This window comes from Hyla sarda, chromosome 11 (genome assembly GCF_029499605.1).
Source record: "Hyla sarda isolate aHylSar1 chromosome 11, aHylSar1.hap1, whole genome shotgun sequence".
Lineage (NCBI taxonomy): Eukaryota > Metazoa > Chordata > Amphibia > Anura > Hylidae > Hyla > Hyla sarda.
In genome coordinates this window covers 16,225,990-16,252,023 of record NC_079199.1, presented here as the reverse complement: position 1 = coordinate 16,252,023, position 26,034 = coordinate 16,225,990, and the positions used below count along the sequence as shown (strand labels likewise).

General features: G+C 48.1%; 1 protein-coding gene, 1 non-coding gene and 1 pseudogene across 7 annotated transcripts in view; all 3 read right to left on the bottom strand.

Moving 5' to 3' along the window:
- Positions 1-26,034, bottom strand: part of PRPF39 (pre-mRNA processing factor 39) — a 56,285-nt gene that overhangs the window by 13,726 nt on the left and 16,525 nt on the right. For all 6 annotated transcript variants that reach the window (XM_056546942.1, XM_056546946.1, XM_056546944.1 and 3 more), the window contains exons 6-12: positions 22,704-22,857; positions 20,177-20,284; positions 19,870-20,034; positions 19,445-19,571; positions 19,091-19,359; positions 13,070-13,254; positions 3,504-3,578 (exon numbers count right to left, since the gene is read on the bottom strand). In XM_056546942.1, coding sequence (XP_056402917.1) covers positions 3,504-3,578; positions 13,070-13,254; positions 19,091-19,359; positions 19,445-19,571; positions 19,870-20,034; positions 20,177-20,284; positions 22,704-22,857 — 1,083 coding nt within the window. The remainder of the gene's footprint in view (positions 1-3,503; positions 3,579-13,069; positions 13,255-19,090; positions 19,360-19,444; positions 19,572-19,869; positions 20,035-20,176; positions 20,285-22,703; positions 22,858-26,034) is intronic.
- Positions 13,329-13,413, bottom strand: LOC130296127 (small nucleolar RNA SNORD127). The gene has a single exon (XR_008849127.1). It is a non-coding gene; the product is annotated as a small nucleolar RNA SNORD127 (small nucleolar RNA).
- On the bottom strand, positions 17,381-17,498 carry LOC130296037 (U2 spliceosomal RNA; annotated as a pseudogene).

Below are 26,034 nucleotides of genomic sequence, written 5' to 3'. Positions count from 1 at the left end.
CCTCAAGGAGTCAGTTTTTGACCATTTGAGTGGAGACATGCACATTTGTGGCCTGCTGGAGGTAATTTTGCAGGGCTCTGGCAGTTGTCCTCCTGCTCCTCCTTGCAAAAAGGCGAAGGTAGCGGTCCTGCTGCTGGGTTGTTGCCCTCCTACGGCCTCCTCCACATCTCGTGATGTACTGGCCTGTCTCCTGGTAGCGCCTCCATGCTCTGGACACTACGCTGACAGACACAGCAAAACTTCTTGCCACAGCTCGCATGGATGTGCCATCCTGGATGAGCTGCACTACCTCAGCCACGTGTGGGTTATAGACTCTGTCTCATGCTACCACCCGAGTGAAAGCACCGCCAGCATTCAGAAGTGACCAACACATCAGCCAGCATAGGAACTGAGAAGTGGTCTGTGGTCACCACCAGCAGAAAGATGCGTCCGTGGGGAGCCTGCGGCTGCGGCTCCCGTCCATTAGACTAGCTCAATCTGCAGGCAGGAATACATTAAGAGGCACTCCCACAGAGTCGGGAGCCCCAGAGGAGACCAGGAGATCCCCGCAAGTGCCGGTACACCGAGTGGTGTTGCTAGTGCAAAGACCCAGGGAGACCCCAAAATAAAGAAGTGAGTCGCACCATAACCCACAGAGTTCCCTTGCAGTGGTAGCGCTGCAGGCTACCCCAGTGAAGCCAGATTTAATAAGGCATCCCCTTACAAGGGGGGAGTGGGATGTGTGTGGCTGGCTCACATACCTACCTGGATCTTGGCCATAACTTACCCTGAAGTCTTCAGTCAGCTTATGGCCACGCTGCATCATGTTAGGCAGCCATAGCAAGGCGAGCAGGGGCAGTGGGGGACCCTGACCAAGGGTACAACCTCCAGGCGCTGGCCATTGGCGTCAAGGGGTTGACGGCCCATACAGTTAGGTTTCCGTGCCCCTTTGTCGCATGTGGAAGATCAGGTAGCGCCATGCTCCTGTCTCCCAACCTAGAAAAATAAGGAAAAAGAACCTAACTAGACGTACTTAACTTAATAAAATGATAGACCAGGTCTGGAGATCTCCCAGACCTGTGTCTTGCCTCCTTCTGACACTAGCTAAAACCGATTGCCTCACTTCCAGTGAGTGGGTATATCCTTCCAGTGTCAGCGCCTCCTAGTGGCAAGAGCATATACCCATCAGTATAGGTGTCCCCCAATGAATAGTGACCGAGAAAGTGTGAGCTACAAGAATTCTTTCTGTAACATGTAAACTTTACCAATAATGACTCCTAACCCCTGAAAAATTTTCCATTGTTTTTAATGGGATCCTGCCGCTCTGTGCACACTGTGGAATTTCTGCAGCGTAATTCAGTTGGTGGAATAGACATGTTCATACTTTGGGCAAAATTATGCATGACTGCATTGTCATCTAAGATATGAAACACGTCAAACAAAACGATGGCACAAAAGGAAGCGAGCAATTGGCTTCGCTAGTGCAGAGAGGCAAAGAGAAAAAACCTGGACTGTGTGAATGCAAGTTGAGCCAGTCTACTTCATCCCTCACTGCCAATTAAAGGTAATTAAATGCTCAGCAGTGCTTAGTGTAACCCATTGCTTGCGGTGCTGCTTTTTCTTTCCTACTAAAACAGCACCTTCAAACCAGTGCTTCAGTAAACCACCCAACAATGCCATGTAGTTACTAGGGATCGACCGATTATCGGTATGGCCGATATTATTGGCTGATAATCACGATTTTGGGCATTATCGGTATCGGCAATTACCTTACCGATAAGCCGATAATGCCCCGCCCCCAACGCACCGCAACCGCCCTCCCCCCGTAGTGGTGGGCGGTATACCTGTATGGATTTTTGCCCATACCGCTATACCGGTCGGGCCCCTCCACCACCCTCCAAGTCACTAAAAAAATTAAAAAATTCAACTTAGCCGATAACTTATACCGATATTCTGGTATAAGTTATCGGCTATTTATCCCCCCCTCGACACCGCTGCAGAGCATTGATTTAAAGTGGGCTCTTTAAATCAATGCACTGCAGTTGCTTTTGCAGTGCCATAGGCCGCCGCCGCCACCACCACCCGCTTCTCTCCCCCTACCTATCAGGGTGGTCCGGGCCATCCATCCTTCCTTCCTGTAGTGTCTGGCTGCATTCCGGGTGGAGGATGAACCGGTCCGGGCTGTCCTTCTCCACTCCGGGCAGGCTCCGGCCTAGTACGCTGCATAGACGCCGCTACACAGTGACGTCAGGTGCGTCGCTGCGCACGGGCGTCACTGCGCAGCAGCGTCTTTGCAGCATACTAGGCCGGAGCCTGCCCGGAGTGGAGAAAAGGACCCCTGGAGAAGGACAGCCCGGACCGGTTCACCCTCCACCTGGAATGCCGCCGGACACTACAGGAAGGATGGATGGCCCGGACCACCCTGACAGGTAGGGGGAGAGAAGCGGGTGGTGGCGGCGGCAGCCTATGGCACCGCAAAAGCCACTGCAGTGCATTGATTGAAAGCGCCCGCTTTAAATCAATGCTCTGCAGCGGTGTCGAGGGGGGATAAATAGCCGATAACTTATACCGGAATATCGGTATAAGTTATCGGCTATCGGCCCTAACCTCCACCGATTATCGGTATCGGCCCTAAAAAAACGATATCGGTCGATCCCTAGTAGTTACTGTAAATCATCCCTCAGCAGTGTCAGTCTGTGCAATCCAGTGCGCTTTTTCCAGCATCATGTCACAGCAAAGCAGTATGGAATAGGTATTGTGATATGATAAGCCAGACAAGAAAAAGGCAGTTATTTTATGTGTTTACTATTGTTTAGCGTTGATAGCTTAAGGGTCCGTTCACAAGGGCGGATTATCTGCGGAATTTCCGCAGCGTATTTGCTGCAGAAAATCTGCTGCGGATTTTGCTACCATTGACTTCAATGGGTCAGAAGAAAATCTTCAATAGAGGTAGATTTGCAGATTTTCCTTCGGACCCATTGAAGTCAATGATAGCAAAATAAGATGCGGAAATTCCCGCCCGTGTAAACAGACCCTTAGTCTGTATAAATTAACTTTCAAAGTGGTCCAGGTGCCTGAAAATATCCAGGATGACAGTAGGTCTTCTTGGACTGTATACATATTTTTCACGCACCCAGAGCACTGAAAATGGAAATAATTTAAGAAGAACCAACAGTTCTGGTTGCATTTACTGGAAATTTGCTCAACACTACTACTATTCATAAATCCACCTGAAATGCAGAAATTAAGAAATAGCTGTGCGCCATGTAGGGCAGCGGTTTCTAAACAGTGTACCTCAGGCTCTTACAATACTACAACACCCAGCATTCCCGGATGAGCTTTGGCTGTCTGGGTATGCTGGAAGTTGTAGTTGTGCAACAGCTGAAGGCCCCCCTGTATGGGGTAAAAAACTGATTTAGGGAATTCAACAGCAGTGACAGCCCATAAATCACATTGGTTAATATAACAAAACCATGTAGGTATTTTACTATCTTTTGAAACCAAATACAAATAACACAACTTACCCATTCTCTGCTTTCCTTTTCTGAATTTCTTGCTCTCTTAAAAGCTTCTGGTGATCATCATAGGATGTCAACAGCCTGAAACAAACACAGACTTGTTAACACTGTAACTGCATTTAAATATTTTTTTTATTTTTTTAGTATGTTTGCATGTAGTGCATCTTCTGAAGATATGTATATATGACCCCCCCGACCTACGATGGCCCCGACATACGATAATTTTCAGAGGCCATCACATGTTGAAGGCAGCATCAACATACGATGCTTTTGTAAGTCGGAGCCATCGCATAAACGGCTATCCAGCTGCTGCAGGATAGCCGTTTACGGTGCCCCGTGTGATCCGGTGATTGTCTCCTACCTGTCCTCAGGCTCCGGAGCGTCCTCTTCAGGATCCCCTGCATCGCAGGCGCTCTCCTCCGTCGTCATCACGTCGCCACGCACACCGGCCCGTCATCCAATAGGAGCGGCGTGCATAGTGACGTGATGGCGCCGACGGAGAGCGAGGATCCTAGGGAAGCAGAGAGGTTCCCGAGCGGCGGGGACAGCGATGGAAGGCGACATCCAGGGCAGCGGTGACGGTCCGGAGCGGCGGGGACAGGCGAGTGTTACGTCCTATACTTCCCATTGCACGGATCCCTCAACATACGATGGTTTCAACAAACGATTGTTCGTTTGGAACGGATTACCATCGTATGTTGAGGGACCACTGTAGTGATTTGCACAGCATAATAAGACATGTGTTAACATACTCAAAGATTCCAAAGGACATTTTTATAGAGTAGACTAATTAATTAGTGGGGAAAAACAAACAAACATTGACTTACTGAATTAGTACCATTGTTTTGAGGAACTGAAAAGCGTAGTCTAAACCATATTTTTTGGACCAAGCAGAATAAAAAGATCATCTTAGTCACTAAGTGCAGTGTTTTCCAAACCACGTGTCTCCAGCTGTTGCAAAACTTCCACTTCCAGCACGCCAGGACAGCCAGAGGCTGGGAGTTGTGGTTCTTCAAACACTGGAGACACCATGAAAAACACTGCACTAGTAAATTACAATCTGCTTATTAAACGGGTTATCCAGAGTTAGAACAAGAGCTGATTTCTTCCAAAACCAGCGCCACACCTGTCCTCAGGTTGTGTGTGGTATTGCAGCTCAGTTCCATTTAAGCATCTTATTAGACTGAATTTTTTAATTGAACAAGCCTATTAATCAATATTCTAAATGCATATATTAAAATGTTTTTAAACGTAGTATAAAAAAGAAATAGCATAAAATTACAATCCCAAAATCTCAACCCCTATTTTTTTTTTTTTTAAATCAACTAATGACAGAAAGTTAAACATATTTGTAAATTACTTCTATTAACAAATCTTAATCGTTCCAATACTTATTAGCTGTTGAATACTACAGAGGAAATTTTATTTTTGGATTTATTTTCTGTCACAACCATAGTGCTCTCTGCTGACACCTCTGTCCATGTCAGGAACTGTCAAGAGCAGGAGCAAATCCCCATAGCAAACATATGCTGCTCTGGACAGTTCCTACAATGGACAGTAGAAATCCAAAGAGAAAAGAATTTCAACTGCAGTATAAAGCTGCTAATAAGTACTGGAAGGATTAAGAATTTTTAATAGAAGAAATTTACAAATCTGTAACCTTCTGGCACCAGTTGATTTAAAATTTTTTTTTTTTTTTTTTAAAGTGATCATTTTCCACCAGAGTACCCCTTTAAGCAGATGAATACTAAATGCTTTAGGGATCATTCATAATAAGGAGATTTTTTACACTTACAGTAAAATCTTGGAACCGTGGGTATATCTTGCTACCACTAGGAGGCTTACACTAGGCATACAAAAAAAAAAAAAAAAAAGAAGTCGGCCCCTCCCAGCAGGGTATACCCCACCTACTGCCTTAGAGACACTCAGTTTTAGTCCCAAAGCTAAAGAGGAACCGAAAAAATACAGAGTCCGGAGAGAGCCCAGTCAAAACAAATGACCCAACAGACTGACAGGCAAACGACTCAGACCACAACTAAAAACACTGGGTGGGAGCTGTATCCCCAATGGAGCTTCTGAGAAAAAGATTTTACGGTAAGTGTAAAAAAAATCTCCTTTTCTCATTCAGCTCCATTGGGGGACACAGGAACCGTGGGACATACCAAAGCAGTCCCCGGGGTGGGAAAAACAATGCAACCCGGAATCAAGCGGACGACAGAGCCACCGCTGCCCGCAAAACCTTACACCCTAAAGAGGCGTCGGCGGATGCAGAAGTGTGCACTTGGTAAAACTTTGTGAACATGTGCACCGAAGACCAAGTAGTCGCTTTACACACCTGTAGGGCCGAAGCCCTGTTAAAGAACGCCCAAGAGGCCCTCACAGAGCGAGTGGAGTGAGCTGTAACCCGGAAGGGAGGATCCTTCCCCTTGGAACGATATGCTTCAAAAATGTCGCGGATAGGCTCGAACGGAACGGATTGCAAGGCACTCAGGACCAAATTCAAGTCCCAAGGGGGAGTAGGAGACCTGTAGGGAGGAATCTCATGAGTTACTCCCTGAAGGAAAGTGCGAACCGATGAGTCGGAAGCTAGAGGCAGCTGAAAAAGAATAGACAGCGCCGACACTTGACCCTTGAGAGAACTAAGCGCCAAACACGTTTCAAGGCCCGACTGCAGAAACGCCAGAAGGTTCGGAAGAGAAAAACGAACCGGAGAAAGAGCCTCACACCACCGAATATAAGCCCGCCAAGGCCTATGGTAAATCCTAGCCGAGGACGGCTTATGCGCCCTGAGCATAGTGCGAATAACCCCAGATGAGAAACCGCGAGCCTTCAATACCGCGGTTTCAAACGCCACGCCGTCAAACGCAGCGGCTGTGAATTGGGGTGGCAAAGAGGACCCTGAGAAAGCCGAAAGGGAACGTCCTCCACGAGCCGAACCACGTCGGCGTACCAAGAGCGGCGGGGCCAATCCGGAGCCACTAGGATGGCCGATAAACCTTCCACCTTGAGTTTCCTGAGCACTCGGGGAAGGAGGGGAAGTGGCAGAAACAGGTATGGGAAAGTGAACCGAGACCAGGGAATGACGAGGGCGTCCGCGGCCAGAGGATCTCTGGACTTTGCCACGAAGGTTGGAACCTGCCGGCTTAAGCGGGACGCAAAGAGGTCCACGTCCGAAACTCCCCAACTACGGCAAATGGACTCCAACAACTCCGGGTGAAGGAACCACTCCCCGGGATCAAGAGAGGAGAGACTTAGTAAGTCCGTTTCCCAGTTGTCCACCCCTGGGATGTGGATCGCTGATATGGAGGGAACCATGCGCTCCCCCAGATCAAGATCTTGGACACCTCGGTCATGGACGCGCTGCTGCGAGTGCCCCCTTGGCGGTTTACATACGCTACGGCCGTGGCGTTGTCCGACTGAGTGCAAACTGGGTGACCCCGAAGAAGGGACTCCCAGTGCCGGAGACAAAGGAAGATTGCCCGGATCTCTAGGACATTGATAGGAAGCTTTGCTTCCTGAGGGGACCATCGGCCCTGGACCGTCCGGTCCAGAACACACACACCCCTCCCCCCCCCCAACCAAGGAGGCTCGCATACGCAAGAACCAGCCAGTTCAACGGTAGAAACGAGCGGCCGCTCTGAAGGAGAGCGGAGCCACCAAAGAAGAGACTGACGAGCCGAGGGGGGCAAACGGATCCGGTGATCCAAGGACAGAATGGCCCACTGAAGAAGACGGCAAAGGAACTGCGCAAACGGAACCGCCGTCATGGCCGCCACCATTCTGCCCAGTACTGCCATGCAGGAACAAATGGACACTGGCACTCAGCTTGTCCGGAGGGAGGAAAACTCGGGCGCTCCCGGTATCAAACCGGAGGCCTAGGAAGACCAGACACCGGGAGGGAGAAAGGTTGGATTTCTCCTCGTTGATCAGCCACCCGAAGCTGGATAGGGTCAGCAGGGTGATGTGGAGACTCTCCTCGTTCTGGATCCGGGACAGGGCCTTGATAAGCAGGTCGTCCAGGTAAGGAAGGACAGACACCCCCCAGGACCTGAGAATGGCCATGACAGCTGCCAGGACCTTGGTAAAAACCCTGGGGGCTGTGGCCAGGCCGAAGGGCAGAGCAACAAATTGAAAGTGACCCTGCGGAACGGCAAAACGTAGAAAACGGAGGGAAAAAAAAAATCGGGATGTGGAGATACGCATCCCGAATGTCCACTGAAGACAGGAATTCGCCATGATCCATGGATGCAACGATCGACCGTAGTGACTCCATTCGGAAGTGGCGAAGTCGAAGATGTCGATTGAGGAGTTTTAGGTCCAAAATCGGACAGACCGAACCCTCCTTTTTGGGGACAACGAAGAGGTTTGAATAGAAACCCTTGAAACAGTCCTGAGATGGAACGGGCACAATGACACCCTGTTGCAGCAGAGTGCGAATGGCAGAATGAAAACCTGCAGCCAGAGCAGGTGAACGAGGAGGCCGGGACCGAAAAAAACGATCCCGGGGAAAAGAAGCGAACTCGATTTGGTAACCGTCGGAGAGGACGTCCTGAACCCAAGAGTCCTGGACTTGTGCCAACCAGACGTCCCGAAAAAGAAGTAAGCGACCGCCCACCTGAGACGAAGTCCCGGGTGGGGACGCCCCTTCATGTCGAGGAAGGTTTGCGGGTTCCCGATTTAGCGGGAAATCGGTTGGAACGGCTATCCTGCTTCCAAGAGGGGCTAAGTTTGAGGGACAGGCCCTGTCTACCCTGCGAGGAGCTCGATTTATCCTGGCGCCCATGGCCCAGGGAGCAAAAGGACCGAAAGGAGGTAGACTTCCGAAAACCCCCACGAGCCGCAGGGCGGCGCACCTTGTTCTGGGGAAGCAAAGAGCTTACACCGCGCATAGCGTCGGAAATGATGCCAGACGTGACAGCCGCACAGCGATCAGACTCCAATGAAACCTGGCATAAACATTCACCTGCACTTGGAACCTTAAGAGCAATCTCAGCCAGATCATCCGGGGAGGCCCCGGACAACAGCCCTTGACGGAGCTGTGAAGCCCACACCGATAAGGCCTTTGCGACTCAGGTTGAAGAGAAGGCTGGAAGCAGGGAGGATCCCACTGCCTCAAACGTGTACTTGGCCAAATTCTCGACCCGCTTGTCCGCGGGATCCTTAAAGGAAGTGGCATGCGCCAACGGTAGAGTGGTGGATTTGGATAAACGGGAGACAGGGGTCCACAGATGGTGGAACGGTCCATTTAGAGATAAGATCCTGAGGGAATGGACACAGAGGCTAAACGTTTAGCGCCTTGGAAGCGCTTCTCCGCAAGCTTCCAGGCAGTCTCCAGAAGGTCATCAAACTCCTTATGAGGATGGAAAACCTTAGGAGAGCGATGAGTACGTGTAAAAAGGAAACTTCAGGAGCAGGGTCCGAAGGTCCAGAGTCCTGTAGATGGAAGGTGTCCCTGACTGCAGACACCAAGCTGTCCACCAAGTCAGACATGGATGACAGTTCTTCAGAATCTGAATGCGGAGCCGGGTCTGAGTCCGCTAGTTCACCTGGAGATCGGGAACGGTTAGTGGAGGCTCCCAATCTAGGTGACCGGGATCTGGAAACTCTGTTCGGGGAACGAGAACGGCCCCTGGGAGACCGGCCGCGTGACCGGGAACGCTGCCTAGGAGCGTGAGACCTGGAGCGCGAGCGGCGCCTGTTTTCAGGAGATTAGTCAGGATAAATGACCCATGGACGTCTGTGGGAGCGTCGACGGTCCCAAGATGCCAAACTTGTCTCCCGAGGGGAATGCAAGGAAGACTGCTTTAAGGCCGTAGCTACTTCCTTGGAAACCTGTGCCAAGTCTGAGATAGTTTGGGAGAGGGAAGACCCCCAAACCGGGGCAGGGGCAGGGGCCACATGCACCGAAGGGCCATCTTGGGTAGGGGGAGTTGGGCGCGAGGAAGAGCAGGCAGAACAAGTGGGTTCAGCCGAACCCCCCGAAAATTTAACCTTACACCCTGTACAAGCATAGTAAGTGACCGAAGCAGGGGCCGCCTTGTCTGAAAGAAGGTTCAAAACTGGGGGCGGACATTGCCAAGCACAGCTAACTAGTGACAGAAGAAAAATGGAACAAGCTCACCCAGGTTCCTGACTGACGTCCCTGCAGCCTCAAGAATACAGGACAGGGGGCTGGATTAAGCAGAAATGCAGCAGCCGAAGAAGGGAAGACCCACAGGAGCAGAGTGCTGCAGCGTCTGTGAAGAGAGCAGTGCTGGACCCGGAGCAGTGTCACGTGATCCCGAAGGGGAGGAGTTCCCAGGCACGCGCTAGCACGGGAGAGGCTGAGAAAAGCCTGGCGTGCCCGAGCTGCCACCGGATAGGCTGAACTTGCCCTCCCCATGCGAGCGCTGCGGTCATTGGACGCGCAGAGAACGCGAAATAAAGGGGCGGAGCTACTCGCGGCCGGGACCAGGCCAAAGCCGCGGGCTGAAATAGCGGCCTGGCTTCCAGCCGAACATGCCGCCCTGATGCCTTTGAAGCCGGCAGCAGTCTCCCAATACGGGGACGGCTGCCGGAGATAATAGTCGAGACCGACTGCGGACTGAAGAAGCGGGTGGGCCCCGGACCGGACGGCCGCAAATACTGCCCGGAGAAGCCGACAGCTGCCTCACCGCGTGTGGGGACGGCTTTCGGTATAAAAGTACGCCGCAGTCGTGGCCAGTTCCCCATAAAAACAGCCGCAGGCCCCCAAAAGTGCCCCTTCCTCACAACAAAAAGGCCCCTCCAACCCTGATAATAAAGGTTATCCTTATGATTAACCCCTGAGGGGCCCTAGGTTAGATGAAGTGGGGTGGGTGAGAGGGGTGCCAGGGAACATACTCACCTGACTATGGAGGTATACTTACCTCCCTAGAAGTCCTCTCCCCAGAAGTCTTCACCAGACTAAGCCTTCTGCATCATGCCAGGCTACTTTAAGCAAGGCGAGCAGAGGCAATAGGCGACCCGGACCCAAGTTACAAACCTGATGCTGGCTGGTGGCGAGGAAGGGTTAATGGACCATACTCTATGGAACTGTGCCCTTCAGTCGCATGTGGGGAAACAGGCAGCGCCATGCTCCTGTTGCCCCTACCTAAAAAAAAAACAAAAAAGAAAAAAATCTAAACACTAACTAAAAAATAACAAAATAGACCAGGCCTGGAGCAATCCAGACTTGTGTTGCCTCCTAGGACACTAAACTAAAACTGAGTGTCTCTTGGGCAGTAGGTGGGGTATATACCCTGCTGGGAGGGGCCGACTTCTTTTTGTATGCCTAGTGTCAGCCAGATATACCCACGGTTCCTGTGTCCCCCAATGGAGCAGAATGAGAAAAATAATCTTTGCTCAGAGATATTCCGGGCAGAGATTTTGTCTGGAGCAGGCGCTGACATAGTAAGCTAGGACCACTTGGAGGTGCCCTGTCCTAATACAACAATGCATTTCATAGGGGATTCCAACAAAATTATTAACATGTTTATTCTTTCGGCAGAGTCTGGGGTCAGGAACTTCCACAGCAGAAATGTCTATTGTGAAAGGTGCAGCAGAATCCATTGAAAACAATGGGTGGGAGGATGCTGTACCATATTTTTCCAAGCGGAATTCAATTTGGAAAATACATAGTGTGAATAGGCCCTTCGAGATAGAAGTGTAGTGTGTGATCTGCATGTATACTATCTTCTCTCTCCATAGTCATCCCCTGCCCTATGCCATCCTTCAGTCCTGTGTATCCCAACCAGGGTGCCTCCAGCTGTGGCCAAACTACAACTCTCAACATGCCCGGACAGCATGCTGGGAGTTGCAGTTTTGCAACAGCTGGAAGCACCCTGGTTGGAAAACACTGCTTTAGTCCAATACTGAAGTTTCAAGGTTTACAGAGACTGACGGCAGAAAAAATAACAATTCACAAAAGGATTCATAGATACTTTATAGAATGTATGATAGGTGCATAACGTACAAAGATCTACAAACATGTTATTGGGTAATAGAAATATTGAATGTGTCGGCAGATCAGAACCATTTGGCCCATCTAGTCTGCCCAATAATCTGAATCCTATAAATAGTCCCTGGCCCCATCTTATATGGAGGATATCCTTATGTCTATTCCTATCTTATATGAAGGATAGCCTTATGTCTATCCCTGTCTTATATGAAGGATAGCCTTATATATATTCCTATCTTATATGAAGGATAGCCTTATACCTATCCCTATCTTATATGAAGCATAGTCTTATGCCATGCATGTTTAAACTCCTTCACTGTATTTGCAGCGACCACTTCTGCAGGAAGGCTTTTCCATGCATCCACTACTCTCTCAGTAAAGTAATACTTCCTGATATTACTGCAGAAACCTTTCCCCTCTAATATAACACTATGTCCTCTTGTACTTTTTCTTTTAAATATCTTCTCCTTTACAGTGTTGATTCCCTTTATGTATATAAAGTATCATATCCCCTCTGTCTCTTCTTTCTTCTAAACATGTTAAGGTCCTTTAACCTTTCCTGGTAAGTTTTATCCTGCACTCCATGTACTAGTTTAGTATCATCTCTGAACTCTCTCTAGAATATCTATATCCTTCTGGAGATACGGCCTCCAGTACTGCGCACAATACTCCAAGTGAGGCCTCACCAGTGTTCTTTACAGTGGCATGAGCACTTCTCTCTACTGCTTATACCTCTCCCTATACACCCATGAGCACTTCTCTCTACTGCTTATACCTCTCCCTATACCTCCAAGCATTCTGCTAGCGTTTCCTGCTACTCTATTACATGGTCTTCCTACCTTTAAAGAGTACCTTTTTTTAATATCACTCAGTACCTAATCCTGACCATGTACATCTAATTTTTATGTATCTAGTACCTTTATTTTTTTATTACACTTTTAATTTAGCTCACTAGTCTGAATTCCTCTCAAAGGGAGGGGGCGTGGCCTCACTGTGCAGGTCTCCGCCCCCTCCCTCAGTATGCTGTCTGCTCACATCTCCCTTAGCATTATCAAAACTACAACTCCCAGCTTGTCCTCACTGACAGTAGCGGGACAAGCTGACAGTGTGAGGATTTTTCCTCCAGCTCTGAGCCCTGCGCTCACAGCTGTCAATCAAGGAAGTGTGTCCATGACATAGGGGATGATGCATGGATACAGCAGGACTAGTATGTGTCCAAGCAGGCAGGGGGGGCAGTTTGACTGGCTTTTTCAGTATGAAATACAGAAAATTTTCTAATGAAAGCAATTGCACAACCTATTGTTTTTGCATGCTTTGCAACATATCCAAAGTTTTTGTATGAGACAGTGCCCATTTAAGTCTTCTGAAATAATTACTCCTAAATCCATTTTCCTCAGATACTGAGGTCACGACTCAAATATTCTATATTCTGCCCGAGGGTTTTTACACCCCAGGTGCATTATCTTGCACTTATCCATATTTTCAGTTGCCAGAGTTCTGACCATTCTTTTAGTTTTCCTAAAAACTAGAAGAATGGTCAGAACTCTGGCAACTGAAATTGTAGTCCTAAGAGAGACCAATGATTTTTAATTTCAGAACTGAATAATAAACTTACTTATTAATGTCAGAGCCGAAGTCCTCCAAGAACTCTACTTTCCTCTGAGAGAATGTAATTCTTGTAGCCAGGGGCATTGAGCTTTTTATTACTTTATCAAATAGTACCAAGATGTTACTTTCGTTCTGTTTCACGTCACCACTGAACTCCAGATCTATTAAGTTGAGGTATATCTTGGTATTTTCCTGCCCGGAAAGAAATAGCGGTTAAGGCTTCATTGCCTCCCAACAAGGGCACAAACATGAAATGTGACTTTATGAGGCAATATCAGCTTAGAGGGACTGTTGTCAACATGTTGTAATAGAAATTACATACAGTAGTCTCATAGGTCATCATTATTGCCAAGACAGTAAAGCGGAATTCACATGGGCTGGATCTGCAGCGGGTTTTACCTGCTGATTTGCACATGTAACATCCACATGATATTGCAGTAATTTTACATGTAATCCTCAAACTTCATTTTTTGTACTGTGGATTTGCCACAGATTTTCACCACTTTCAAAGTAGCACTGGTGCAACCTGCAGCAAAATACACACGCAAATTTGCCGCAGACTCACTGGAACCCAGCCTTACAAATAGAAAGACTACTTAGCATAAACAGAACTGTCTACAAAAGAGACAGCAAGTACAACAGTGTTTCCCAACCAGGGCGCCTCCAGCTGTTGCAAAACTACAACTCCCAGCATGCCCAAACAGCCAAACACCATCTGGGCATGCTGGAAATTTTAGTTTAGCAACAGCTGGAGGCATGCTGGTTGGGAAACACTGAACTACAAGATCTTCTGGCTTTATGTCCAGGAAGAATTAGTGACTTACTAGAGTACTAATTAGAAATCACTAAGTTTTGCAACCTTTTCTGAAGCACAGTGCATACTTATAAAATTTTTATGCTATAAACTTTTCCTAGTAAAAGATGAAGGCAGCTAGAATTTTTTTTGAACAAGCCCTTGTGTAATTCTTGTACTTACCTGTTTTAGCTGAGGTGGCATGCATAAGTCTGCAGCCATACTGATTTCAATTTCTAATGATGCCCACATTTCCCATGAATTCTCGCTTTGCAGACGGGGTTTAGGCTCCTCATTGAATCTAGCAATCTAACTCATTACCTGGCTACACTTTAGCAGCCTAAACTGTTGAGACTCATAAGTGGGTTGGTGATCGTTCACACTACATGCAGTTTTTATGAGTTTTGACAAAGTGCTTTTTAGTATTTAGTGTTGCTTTTATCACATTTTGCCATTTTACAGTACTGTAGTGTTTTTTTGCTGCAATTTTACAAAAAATCAAATGTATTTATTTTACAAAATTGTACTCATTTTCATGCAAGGTCAGGATAAGCACAGCAAAAAAAATACTTCTGAACACAGCCTATGAGGAGGTGTATAACTACTTTATATTCTTATCCCATAGAGATAGCAGCAATGAGATTTTTTTTATTTTTATCTTTTGTTCTTTTTTGTACTCTCCGTAAAATCTTTATCGTAGCCTTCATTGGGGGACACCGCACCCACCCATTTACGGTTCCTGGTCAGGTTGGTTGTTGCCCGTTATTGTTTTCTGGTGTCCTACGGACGTTTCTCCTTTTGTGGTTTGGCTTCTCCTACTGCTTTGTGACAACTGATTAGCTCAGTGCCTGTGGACGGGTATATCCTGCTGGGAGGAGCCGACTTTTCTTTGCCTAGTGTCAGCCTCCTAGTGCCAGCAGCATAATACCCATGGTCTCTGTGTCCCCCAATGAATTCTACAAGAGATTTCACGGAGAGAGTACTCATTGGGGGACACAGAAACCATGGGACATCCCAAAGCAGTCCCTGGGGTTGGAAAAAAAAAATGGCAGAGAAGGGAAGGTCAGGCCAGAGACTGCGCCATAACCAGTCACCCAAGAAAGTGGGCGAGGCTCAGAGGAAACCGGCTACCAACCACTTGGCAGCCCCCTCAAAACATGAAGGGCGAGGCAGGACCCAAAAAGAAGGAACTGTGCAGAGACGGGGGTCCGACTGCCGACCAAATAGACAAAAAATGGTCGCCCCAGAGGCCTGCCGGGCAAAACCCATCCTGGCAGGAGAGCAGAAGACACCCCTGATGAAAAGAAATAAGACAGAACCACCGAGGCTTGGCCCAAACACGGAAGAGAGATAATAAAAGCCTTAATACAGAGATTCTGTTAAGCAAAACAAACATGGCGAGGAAACGCCACTCCCAGAAGAGAAACATGCCGGAGAGGCATGAAGGGAGCCCAGATAGGAGGCCACTCGCCACCATAGGACAGAGGTTAGGGAGAGAGAATAGAAAAAGCAGCTGAGCACGCTCAGCAAGGCGGTAATTTTCAGAAGGCTGATACCAGAGCCTCTAGAATTGGACGAAGAGAGAAATAAAGCAAAACTCATGTACAGTCCCGAGCGCCTGAAGAAAAGTTCCAGGAAGAAGCCGAACACCCAAACCGAGAGGTTTAAGCTCAAATCCTCAATTCTAGGCAACTCAGTGTAAAACCTGGTGGAAGAGAGCCCATGAGTGCACCACACAGCCACGAAAGTGGGAAATAACATGCGACAAGGTGGACCATGCATGTGGAGATGCACGAAACTGCCAGACTGGGCAACCAGGACAACCCGAAGGCCCCCTACTCCGAGACCCTAGGATAACCCCCCCCCCCACGCCAGAGGGAGAAGGAGGACCGCAAATAGACCTGAGGGAAGGAGCAGAGCCATCCTTAACACCGGAGCCACTGCACAGAGAAACAGAGGATCCCAGGTCCAGGAAGAAAAGGAGGGACCCTGGAGTCCCAACCAGGAGAGGCAGAGAACCTCACGACAGAGTGGCTGATAAGCACCCAGACCAGGGCAGGACATACAGCTGCGAGCAAAGACCGCCGCTGCAGATAAACAGCGAAGAAAAGTAGGACCGGAAACCTGCCAAGGCCAGAGACGAAGTCCCGGAATGGTGGAAGCCCCAGGAACAACCACTCCGGAGCACAAGGCATGGAAAGGCCACCTGGCAGAGAGCCAAGGCAAGGAGAGCCTGAAAGGACAAAATAATGAGGGAGAGGGACCAGAACGACTCCAGGGCCACAAGGGAAGAGTGACCCAGCCAAGGGGAGAATTGCGGCCAGGAGAAAAAGGCACCGCTACCCCTGAGGCAACCATGCCACCCAGAACTACCCTTGAATTAAAAGCAGATCCAACTGCAAACCAATGGGACATCACCCATGCTGCTGCCATAGAAGGTCCATTATACCTGCAGGGACACAACGTTTGGTTGTCTCCAACCACAAATGTGGTGGAAAGCACATTCCCGTGGACGTTGGGGAAACCTGGGTGCATGGAGAGACACCCAGCCGACAACACCCGCATTACGTGGTACACCAGAACTGCAGCCATAGATTCGGCAGATATCACGCCCTCCAAGGGCATGGCAGAGAGCGGAAGAACAACAGTCAACTCTGACATACCGAAACTACAACCGTGGACCCGGCAGATGTCGCAACCTCTTAGGATGGTGTAGAGGGCCATCGTACATCGTCAACTCTCACTCCCAGTGGAGTACCGGAATAGCAGCTGCGGCAGACAAACCAAACTATGGATGGTGGAGAGGGTCCATTGTACAGCAGTCAACTCACAGTGAAGTACCGAAATAGCAACTGCAGCAGACGACCCAACCGCCATGGATGGTGTAGAGGGTCCTATGTACAGCGGTTTACTCACACACAGTGGAGTACGGGAATAGCAGCTGCGGCAGACGGCACATCCTCCATGGGCGGTGGAAAGGACCACGACCACCCACGAGGAGTTCGCAGAGAGTGCCCACACAGGGGCACCCCATTAGACACGTTACCCAGGAAGTGGGACACTAGGACTGCAGTCGCGGATGTGGTGGATGCAGTAAGAGTGGTCGGTGGACAAGGGAACAAGGTTTAATGGCACTCACTGTGTAAAAACACAGAACATTCAAGCAGATGTTGTCCTTGGTGGGATCTAAGTCCCAGACCCCAGCGTTGCACGGCAACAGCATTAACCACTCAACCACCATGCAGCCTCTGACAAGGAACGCAGGTTACTGACCCAAAGTCTAAACCTATGGCAAAACTGCATACCCCAACGAAAATGACCAATGGGGTGCAAGAGAAAGCAGGGAAAACCCATAAAAAAGGTCACTCTGGAATCTGGGCTAGAAGCACCCAGTGCGGATTCTAGGTCCGCGGCTTATGTACAATGCACAAGGGCTGCTGCCGCAATACACGGATCAAAAGCCAAACATTCCAATATGTGAGGTGCACTGGACCTGCAGAAACAGGTTCATCAGTCACCCGTCAGGAGCAATGGAAGCATAAAATCCACTCCATATGTGGTTCCCAGATAGGTGACATATCAGATATTAAGCCGATTAGAGCAGATACTACAATAGATCCTAGCCAACAAGCTGAGAATTGATTGACAGACAGAAGAGGAAGGGCCATAGAAAAAAGCATATGTAGCTGCAATAATTACTTTTGACCACTAGAGGGGAGCCTAATACAGAGACAGAGAGAGACAGTGCTGAAGCAATGCAACCTTTCAGCCACTGGAGGGCGCAGAGTGCTCGTGAAAGGCTTTTTTTAAATACACTTCCTCTATCTGCAGATCACGCGGCCCCCCGGAAAGAACATGCACGCTATAGAGAACATGCCCACGGGTGCCATGGGGAATGGACAAATGCCACGGCCGGTCCCAATTCAACCGCAGCTCCGTTTAACCATGCGGAAGAGCCGCTGACTAAAGAGGGTCCAGCCTGCAAGGTACAGCACGTGGCCAGCTTACTGAGCCTGGCCGCAACCTGACAGATGTGGCCAGAGCGGGGGAGGGAGGAATTGCACTCCAAACACTCGGGCAGCAAGTAGAGAGTCCCTGGTCAAGAAAAACCAGGCCACTGTGCCTGGCCGCAAAACTAAGTGCGGCAAGGGGATATTTGCCTTGGGGGGTATGATGGACAGTCCACCAGACTGTGCCCTCCATGTGGAGCTGGAGGCCATGAGGGGACCGGCCCAGCACAGCCACGTGCGGCTGAGGAACTGGGCACTATAGAGAAGGGGGACCCCTGGGATGAGCACAAGGGAGAGTGTGGGGGGGGGATGAAGTTCATACTCACCCATGGACTCCATCTTCCTATACTAAACCCAGACATCTTCAGTCAGCTAAAGGACATGCTGCAACATGCCAAGCTGCCATAGCAAGGTGGGAAAGGGCACGTGGGGGACCCCGACCCAGGGTACTACCGCCAGGCGCTGACCAATGGCAAGAAGGGGTTGACGGCCCATACTCTATGCACCGTGCTCCTTTGTCGCATGTGGGCGATCTGATAGCACCATGCTCCTGTCACCCAACCTAGAAAAAAATCAAATAAAACGAACTATACAGGCCCAGCTAGAAAACAATAGAAGTGAAGATAGCAGGTCTGGAGAGAGCTCCAGACCTGTGTCTGCCTCCTACTGACACCAAGTTTAAACTGATTAGCTCAGTGCCTGTGGGCAGGTAAATCCTGCTGGAAGAAGGAGACGACTTTTTTTGCCTAGTGTCAGCCTCCTTAGTGGACAGCAGCATAATACACGTCATTGTGTACCCCAACGAGGCCACCAAGAAATACAGATAGTGCTCAAGGGATTTGTATAACTACTATGTATCCTGATCCTATAGATATAGCCGCAGCAGTATACAGAGACCTGGAGTTGTCTGGGAGCTAGAAGGCATCTTATAGGTGATGTCATTCTAAAGTGCACAGGAAGTCTGCTGATCCGGACTTTCTACTTCTTCTGACACATTAGGCACTTGTTTTCCGTGGGCAAGACTAGTGATAACATGAACCAGTTATAGTAAAGAAATGTATGAATGCAGCTGTGAAGGAATGAAACAGATATTGCTGCATGATAAGTCAGTCCGTCCCCAAAAAAAGCTTTTTTAACTAAAAGTAAGCATGTGATAAACACCCATGCCAGAGACCATTAATCCTTCAAGTACAATAGCTTATAAGGGGGCTGGGAAGTCACTTACTTTGTCTTTCTGAAGAGCATCATTTAACACCTTCCTCGCCTTTACCGCATTTTTCAGAATTTTGACATAGAAGCGAGAAAGCTTAATTGCATAAAATGAAAATTCGTGCGTGGCTTTAGAATTTTTCATTGATTCAGTCAAGAGCTCCTCGGCCTCCTTAATATTTCCGTGCCGCCGCTCCAAGTTGACTCTTCTTAGTCTGACTGTTGCTAGACTATCCACAGACTCTTCCAGTGTTTTTAAAATTCGTCTTGCTTCATCAGTATTCCCTGCAATACCACAATAGTGTTAGGACAAAAGTTTTATATTATTATTTACTCTTTTATGACTAAAGAAAGTTGCAATATTTCTTACCCTGTTGTTCCTCAAATCCAGACCATAATAAATGTGCTAAAGGTTTCTTTAGGAGATGGATGTTACAGGCTCTGGTGTATACATGTCTTGCTCCTTCTGGGCTGTGGTGCTCCATATACTTGGCATACTAAACACAAGAAAGACTCTCCGTTAATACGTTCAAGAACGATGTAAAGTGTGAACAATAAAATTCTTGTTTTAAACCCATTCAGCACCTTTATTGAACCACTAGACTAGATTCTGTAAGGAAGGGCGAAGGGAGGCAACGCTGTTGGCATATGCAGCAGTCAAATCTGGTTGCAAGCAGACCATCCCCTAATGCAATAGATATAGTTATAGATGAACAGAATTCACAAGTTAACAGGATTAGGCACGAGAGATCAATGTGTCAGGCGATGGCGCGAATGAGAGGTCAGGGGTCTTACCTTTATCCAGAACTCCTCATAGCATGCGCAGGCTATGACACATCTCTCAAATAGGATGACCACTCGCTCATGGGATCCATTCTCCATTTCATAGTCCAAATACTCCTTCCAGTTATTGATTTGCACCCTTTCCAAAGGTTTCACATGAAAATAGGGTCTCTTAATCTTTAGGAAAAGAAAGGGTAAAAGGTAAGCATTCTAGATAAAAGTAGGTACCTGTTTCAACACTCATAACCATAGTTATATAAGAGATTAGTGCTCTCTATGGACAAATCTGAGAAACCAAGTTACAAAGAATGAAACTTACTCCCTCCTCAAAGGCCCATCTTTTATGGACTTCATTTTCATTTGTGTTGAAGATCTCTTGATGAACTTCAATTATTCGATGTCTCATGTTCTCTACTTCAGTCGTACGCTGCAAGACAACAGCAAAAATTAGTAACGCATTTTACTCCCCAGGAGTAAAACCCATTCACAGTAAGACCCATTCACAGGTATATCCTTGCCTGCTTATTTAAAAGTACTGAATGTTCAACAATGCAAAAATGTACAGTGGCCAATGCAAAAACTGATATCCGGCAGCGCTGACTGCATCAGCTGCTGCCGGATAGCCGTTTAATGTGCCCCATGTGCCCCGCTCAATGATACTTACATGTCTCTGCCACTCTGGCCCGTCATTTCGACGCTCCTCTGCTGCCACTGTTCTGCAGTCATCACGTCACTGCCAGGGCGGTGGCGACCTAGTGATATGGCAGCAGAGGAGCGGCAGGAACACGTGAATAGGACTGAGCATCCATGGTACAAATCCCTCAACATACAATGGTTTCAACAAACGATGGTCCACCTGGAACCAATTACCATCGTATGTTGAGGGACCACTGTATATGACATAGCCTGACAGCAACCACTGTGTGTTCCCAATGATAATTAAATGTACACGGTCAGATTCTAAAACATTTTATATGTTGTACATCTTGGCAAAACATTAACCTTTCTAATATACTTCATAAGAAATGTTATCTCCTTTTGACAAAAATCATGGCTTTGTCCAAGCTGAAGCACAGGCATGGAAAAAGTCCAGTGAGTGAGGGTGGGCTAGAACTCCTCTGTGCGCTCCTCCTGTCTGATAGCACTCCTCTGTGCGCTCCTCCTGTCTGATAGCACTCCTCTGTGCGCTCCTCCTGTCTGATAGCACTCCTCTGTGCGCTCCTCCTGTCTGATAGCACTCCTCTGTGCGCTCCCTGTCTGATAGCACTCCTCTGTGCGCTCCCTGTCTGATAGCACTCCTCTGTGCGCTCCCTGTCTGATAGCACTCCTCTGTGCGCTCCCTGTCTGATAGCACTCCTCTGTGCGCTCCCTGTCTGATAGCACTCCTCTGTGCGCTCCCTGTCTGATAGCACTCCTCTGTGCGCTCCCTGTCTGATAGCACTCCTCTGTGCGCTCCCTGTCTGATAGCACTCCTCTGTGCGCTCCCTGTCTGATAGCACTCCTCTGTGCGCTCCCTGTCTGATAGCACTCCTCTGTGCGCTCCCTGTCTGATAGCACTCCTCTGTGCGCTCTCTGTCTGATAGCACTCCTCTGTGCGCTCTCTGTCTGATAGCACTCCTCTGTGCGCTCTCTGTCTGATAGCACTCCTCTGTGCGCTCTCTGTCTGATAGCACTCCTCTGTGTGCTCTCTGTCTGATAGCACTCCTCTGTGCGCTCTGTCTGATAGCACTCCTCTGTGTGCTCTGTCTGATAGCACTCCTCTGTGCTCTGTCTGATAGCACTCCTGTGTGCTCTCCTCCTGTCTGATAGCACTCCTCTGTGTGCTCTCCTCCTGTCTGATAGCACTCCTCTGTGCGCTCTCTGTCTGATAGCACTCCTCTGTGCGCTCTCTGTCTGATAGCACTCCTCTGTGCACTCTCCTGTCTGATAGCACTCCTTTGCGCTCTCTCTCCTGTCCGATAGCACTCCTCTGCGCTCTCTCTCCTGTCCGATAGCACTCCTCTGCGCGCTCACGCCTGTCTGATAGCACTCCTCTGCGCTCACGCCTGTCTGATAGCACTCCTCTGTGCTCTCCTCCTGTCTGATAGCACTCCTCTGTGCGCTCTGTCTGATAGCACTCCTCTGTGTGCTCTGTCTGATAGCACTCCTCTGTGTGCTCTCTGTCTGATAGCACTCCTCTGTGTGCTCTCTGTCTGATAGCACTCCTCTGTGTGCTCTCTGTCTGATAGCACTCCTCTGTGTGCTCTCTGTCTGATAGCACTCTGTGTGCTCTCTGTCTGATAGCACTCCTCTGTGTGCTCTCTGTCTGATAGCACTCCTCTGTGCGCTCTCTCCTGTCTGATAGCACCCCTTTGCGCTCTCTCCTGTCCGATAGCACTCCTCTGCGCTCTCTCCTGTCTGATAGCACTCCTCTGTGCTCTCTCCTGTCCTAGGTTACAATAACTTGTAGTTTATAAGGTCATGTGACTGCACATAGCAAGGACACATACACTGCAGGCAGTCAAATATGTGGGATTGCCCACATGACTACTAAGCTTGTAATGAGAAAAGATATCAGTAAAGAAAGTGTCAAGGTTTAATTAAATCTAAAACGATCATATAAATCTGCTCAGCTTCTGCTTTGTAACATTCTGACTGCAGACTAGACAGCATTATCTATGTGACAGATCTGCTTTAAAAGGTCTTTGCCAGTGTTTCCAAACCGGAGTACATCCAGCTATTGCCAAACTTGCTGGGAGTTGTAGTTTGGCAACAGCTGGAGGCACCCCTGGTTGGGAAACCCTGGTCTATGCACGTGTTCCTGTCAAACTGCAGTTACAAAAGCACAAAAAACAAAACCTGTGTACCTGTGCTGGATCAGCTATGTCCTCGAGGCCGGAGGGATACTCCATTTTGGATCCACCATGATGATTTACTGATGCCAACTCCTTTCGCAGTTCAATGAATTTTTCAGCAGTAAGAAACTCTTTTGGCAAATGTCCTTGTATGTGTTCCTTAAACCTGTGGATGGGGGAAGATGCAGTTCATAGAGTAAGATTATGAGAAAATGCTAAAGGTATCTAATCAATTGAGGAAGGAAGGTTATACAACCTACTCTTATTCACCCGAGCCACGTCCAGTGGACTCTCCGTGAAACCATTTGAAAATTAACCCTCTGCATGAGACGATACTTAATCTGTTAATGACAGTGGATTGCAAAGTTAGGTTGCTGGCAGCTTTAGCTAAAAGCACAGGTCTAGATATGGAGGGAGGAAAAAATAAAAGTCTACAGATAAGTTCTCAATGAAAACAAGGAATTGAAAGTATGTGCATTCTGCTCCTAAGAATCGATCAATAAAGTATGACTAACAGGGGTCTCAACCCTTAGGACCATCAAGCCTGAAACGTGTAAATGAACTCAGAGTTACCTCTAATGCTTTAAAGACAAAAAGCAACAAGGTGCATTATAAATTAAGCGCTTCAGTCCCTGAACGGAGGGCCACTATGTTTTTTTTTAAATCATGGGACAGTTTCCAGCTCCGTTTCCCGACTCCAATGCGAGGCCCATCACATTACGTCTCGCCGTGGAGACAGGAAGAAGAGTCTCCTACTGCATAGATACAGTGGTCCCTCAATATTAATTGGTTCCAGGACGACCGTTGTATGTTGGGGCCATAACTATGGAAACCTGGTAATTGGTCCTTAAGACCCAAAATGTCATCCAAAAATAGGAAAAAGTAAGGATTAAAGAAAAATAAGTATCGTATATACTCGAGTATAAGCCAAGTTTTTCAGCACGATTTTTCGTGTTGAAAACACCCCCCCTCGGCTTATACTCGAGTGAACTCTCCGCCCTCAGTGGTCTTCAACCTGGGGACCTCCAGATGTTTCAAAACTACAACTCCCAACAAACCCGGGCAGCCATCGGCTGTCCGGGATTGCTGGGAGTTGTAGTTTTGAAACATCTGGAGGTCCGCAGGTTGAAGACCACTGCCCGTCACGTTACAGTCACGTTGCCTTGACGACGACGCACAGGGAGGTTCATGAGCAACGTCCCTGTGCGGCGTCGTCAAGGCAATGTGACTATTCCGGGGCCGAGCCTGAAGCGCGGAGAAGAGGTGCCCCCCCCCCCCCAGTGAAGATGGATAGCCCGGAACGACTATCCCTCCCCACCGGACGGTCCCTGCAGCACAGATGGCTCGGACCAGCGCACCCCAATGTCCCGCTGAGCGGAGGACAAAACTAAAGGGGGTGAGAGGGGAGGGGGGCATGAATGAGGTCAAAGGCCGCAGTGGTCTTCAACCTGCGGACCTCCAGATGTTTCAAAACTACAACTCCCAGCAAGCCCGGACAGCCGATGGCTGCCCGGGCTTGCTGGGAGTTGTAGTTTTGAAACATCTGGAGGTCCGCAGGTTGAAGACCACTGTATCAGACATTGACAAGCGGTGATGATGAAGGGGTGGGCTGATGACATGTGGTGATAATGAAGGGGGGGTGTGGGATGACTGGCGGTGATGATGAAGGGGGGTGGTATGATGACAAGCGGTGATGATGACAGGCGGTGATGATGAGGGTGTTAATGATGGGGGTCTGGATGATGTATTTCCCACGCTAGGCTTATAATCGAGTCAATAACTTTTCCTGGGATTTTGGGGTGCAATTAGGGGCCTCTGCTTATATTCGGGTCGGCTTATACTCTAGTATATACGGTAGATTAATATATATCAAGCAAATCCTTACATATAAAAGTATGGAAGCTGTAAATCACTGTCTATGTAGAGGACAGGAGCTTCTTCAGGGTCCTGTACAGTACACAGTGTCCTAAAGGAAAATGGAGCCACTCTAACCCCTGATTAGCACCTAACCCTGGCACAGGTAAAGAGTAGTACAGAACATGTATAACCTCCCTGTACTGTAGGGGGCGCTACCAGACACCAGTCAGTGCATGCACTTCAGTAATACAGGGGTTTTACCATTGAATGCCCATTCTGATTGGTCGGTTCTTCCAGCCAGTGACACTTTTCACAGATCTGGACTGCCTGTACATTGTATGTTGAGTCTGGTTTAAAGCTACAATGGTCCAGAAAAGACCATTGTATGATGAAGCTATCATATGTTGAGGCCATTGTAAGTTGAGGGATCACTGTATATACAGCAGGGAGAACTGCGCCTCCTTCAGGGATATAGGTTTCAGATTTAAAATGCATGCCAATTTGAAAAATTACTCTTGTGCAAAATGTTTTTTTTAAAAAGGTTTACTTTTAAGTCAGTGTTTCCTAACCAAGGTGCCTCCCGGACAGCCGTTGGCTGTCCGGGCATGCTGGGAGTTGTAGTTTTGCAACAGCTGGAGGCACCTTGGTTAGGAAACACCACTTTATGTTAAGTCTAAATTGCAGTGCCAGGCGATGTCATACTGGTATGGACATCTACGTACTAGGAACTGCAGTACTGCTGCCCTAACCATAGTGGCCCCGTCACAAATAGAACCCCTAGTGATCATACACTGGCAACTTATCAAGGTCACAAAATGTAAAATCCTGGCAAAAACCCTTTAATGTTTAAAAGGGGGTACGCCGATTGAAAACCTTTTTTAAATCAACTGGTGGCAGAAAGTTAAACAGATTTGTAAATTACTTTATTAAAAAAAAAAAAAAAATCTTAATCCTTCCAGTACTTATTAGCTGCTGAATACTACAGAGGAAATTATTTTCTTTTTGGAACACAGAGCTCTCTGCTGACATCTCTGTCTATTTTAAGAACTGTCCAGAGTAGCAGAAAATACCCATAGAAAACATATGCTGCTCTGGACAATTCCTAAAATGGACAGAGATGTCAGCAGAGAGCTCTGTGCTTGTGATGTCAGCAGAGAGATCTGTGTTCCAAAAAGAAAAATTTTTCTCTGTAGTATACAGCAGCTGATAAGTACTGGAAGGATTAAGATTTTTTAATAGAAGTAATTTACAAATCTGTTTAACTTTCTGGCACCAGTTTATTTAAAAAATAAAAATAAAAAGTTTTCCACTGGAGTACCCCTTAAATGGAGGAGGAAAAAAAAAATATTTAAAGCCACACAATAGGAAAAAGGAGGCGGCAATTCTGCAGAATTTACTTAACTAAAAACCTGCAAATAAGAAAGCAAAAGACAGCATAGTATTAAGGCCAAGATTAAATGTCAACACCTTAGATGCCATTTGCCAT